The sequence below is a fragment of the Plectropomus leopardus genome, unplaced genomic scaffold (genome assembly GCF_008729295.1).
Source record: "Plectropomus leopardus isolate mb unplaced genomic scaffold, YSFRI_Pleo_2.0 unplaced_scaffold26318, whole genome shotgun sequence".
Classification (NCBI taxonomy): domain Eukaryota; kingdom Metazoa; phylum Chordata; class Actinopteri; order Perciformes; family Serranidae; genus Plectropomus; species Plectropomus leopardus.
Genome location: NW_024628622.1, coordinates 80 through 2,740, shown reverse-complemented (window position 1 = coordinate 2,740; position 2,661 = coordinate 80). Strand labels below are relative to the sequence as shown.

The 2,661-nt window shown below is 42.7% G+C and overlaps 1 protein-coding gene across 1 annotated transcript; it reads right to left on the bottom strand.

Moving 5' to 3' along the window:
* Nucleotides 1-351: 351 nt before the first annotated feature.
* On the bottom strand, nucleotides 352-2,449 carry LOC121966916 (inositol 1,4,5-trisphosphate receptor type 3-like; the record flags this gene model as incomplete). Its single annotated transcript, XM_042516985.1, has 4 exons — nucleotides 352-566; nucleotides 894-1,053; nucleotides 1,836-2,011; nucleotides 2,356-2,449. Coding segments are annotated over 4 exons (645 nt in total), but the record flags the coding sequence as incomplete, so codon positions are not given.
* Between the last annotated feature and the right edge of the window lie 212 nt (nucleotides 2,450-2,661).

The following is a 2,661-nucleotide window of genomic DNA, read 5'->3' as shown; positions in this document are numbered from 1 at the left end:
TAGGATGTCTCTCAGATTTTAGGTCATTTCTGGGACTTTAAGATGTTTTGGGGATTTTAGGACATTTCAAGCATTTTAAGACATTGCTGGGAATTTAGGATGTTTCTAGGATTTTAGGACATTTCTGGGATTTTAGGACATTAAGGACATTTGTAGGTTTTTAAGACATTTCTAGGGTTTTCAGACATTTCTCAGATTTTAGGACATTTCCCGGTTTTAAGACATTTAAAGGAATTCAGGATGTTTTTAGGATTTTCGGAGCTTCACACTGAGCTCACAGACTCTAAACGTCTCAGTTCGATGTTTCAGATTTTTGGCTCCTGCTGGCTCATCATCAGTCAGCGGACCCACCTGCAGGTCCTGGTTGTGGTTCTCACAGAGCAGCTGGAGGAACCTCAGGATCGGCTTCATGATGGTCACAGCTGGTCCCATCTCCGTCTCCACCTCCCTCTGCTCTGCCGCTGGTTGAACCGGCAGGGCCGAGGCGCCGGCGACCGGCGCGATGGACTGACCCTGGACCAGCAGCGGGTGCCCTCCGGTACCAGGAAGCACTAATGTCGTAGAGCCTGCTGAGCAAAGAGGAAACACACACGTGACTCGGAGCGAGGGGAACCATCTCGAATCTTGCCTAACTTTCGTGGATCATTATGGAAGATGGAATTTATCTGCAACTTTCCCCAGATGTTTGGCGAGCCTTTACGGGTCCAAAAATCTTTTTTTTTTTCATGCAGCGTTTGAGACCAAAATGACCAGCATGAGTCAAAATGAATAGTTTGCTCTTTGTGAAAGGCCGTCCAGGTGTTACGGGGTTAAAGGGGAAGAGACGTGAAACATAAAACATAAAAAACAGATAATGAGACAATAAAAACAGATTTTGCAGAGAGACGACTCACCGCTCTCCAGCTCCTTCTCGTTGGCTTTGTGCGTCATCTCGCCAACGTTGACCGACACCGTGGCTTTGATGTCCGTCTGAGCCTCTTTCATGCGGTCGTGGAGAACCTTGAAGAACTTCTCTGACTTGTTGTCGCCCATCATCAGTTTGTAGAAGGAGTTCTGCAGAGAACATTACGATGTTACTAATAATAATAATGATCTTTTTTTTGTTTAGCACCTTTCATACAAGAAACGCAACGTGTTTTCCAAAAAAAAAAGACTCATGCACCGAGTGCTTCACATCAGAAGACATAAAGGCATAAAAAAACGTGTGCATGTCGGTGTATGTATGTGAGTGTATGTATGAAGGTGTGTATATGTATGTTTATGTTCATATATTTGTATGTATATAATATTAGAAAAAAGGGGGTAGGATTTGATAAAGTATTTACTTCCTTTTCGGATATGAAATACTTGGTTTGTTTACTGAATATGCACAGTGAGCACCTGATCATTTTTGGCCCATATTTTTATTTTATTTTATTTTAATTTGTCATCTGATTTTATTTACCATGTTTGAATAAAGATCTATCAAAATATAAACCTGAAAGTAAAAATAAAATCAGATGAGAAAAGACAGAATGCGTCTTCACACCGATGAGACACACTTGATAATACTCATAAATACATAAGATGGAAAACAAAACCCACTGAGATAATATTCATAAAAATAAGGCTGAGAATAGAGTGTACAAAAAGCATAAAATGAAGGAAAATCCAACATTTTAAAGAGGCGCGGCAGAAATTAAAGCTGTTAAGTCAGAGCTCGTTCGAGGCGAAGTGACGGGTTTTTCTTTGAGAAATATCATGCGAGCGTCTGATATCTAAAGGCAGAGTGCTCCACAGCGTTTCCTCAGCGGGCTCCTCCTCAGAGCGGCGGCTCCGGCTCCGACGGCGCTCACCTGTATCTCGGTGTTTCCTCCCTCCAGCAGGCAGATGGCCAGCTGGATGCTCTCCTGGAAGATCTTGTCGTTCTTGGTGCTCATCACCAGATCGGTGAACAGCTTCGTCCCTCCCTCTCTGTCCAGGCGGCACTGAACCGCAGCCACCGCCGCCCAGTCCCGCTCCTGCTCCACACCTGGGACAACAACGAAATACAGAAAAAATGTGGTTTAAAAAGATGAAGCAGTCTGATCTACAGCAGCTGTGACGCCTTCTTTACACCCTCGTCTGCACAGAACAAAAGTTCATTTTTACGGCTGAAAAAGTTCAGCGTTCAAAGTTTGTATCAATCATGAACAATAATCAGGACGGAAACGAATCAGTTCAGAATCAATGCTGAACTTTAGTGAAATAAAATTATCAGGTTCACTTTTCTTGCATTATTGATTATATCTTTAACTCTGACTCGGCGCTCTGACTCGGCGCTCTGACTCGGCGCTCTGACTCTGACAGGTGGTGTGTCGGCGTGAAGCAGCGTACCTGAAGCTCCGAGCTCAGCCAGGTCGGTTTTCGGGTTATTCTTCTTGTTTGGAAACAGGTAGTTCTGCAGTAAAACTTTCCGCAGTGAAATTCCCTAAAAACACAACATCAAAACAAGTGACTTCAGCCATCAGCTCACACTGTTGACATCATGTGACATCACATGACATCATGTGACATCGTATTAAAGTATTATTATTTATGACGTACATTTGTGTTTGCAGAAACACAAATGTACGTCACAAATAATAACATGATAATAATAATAATATGAGCAAATCCAAATTGAATGTAAGAAAACGAAGA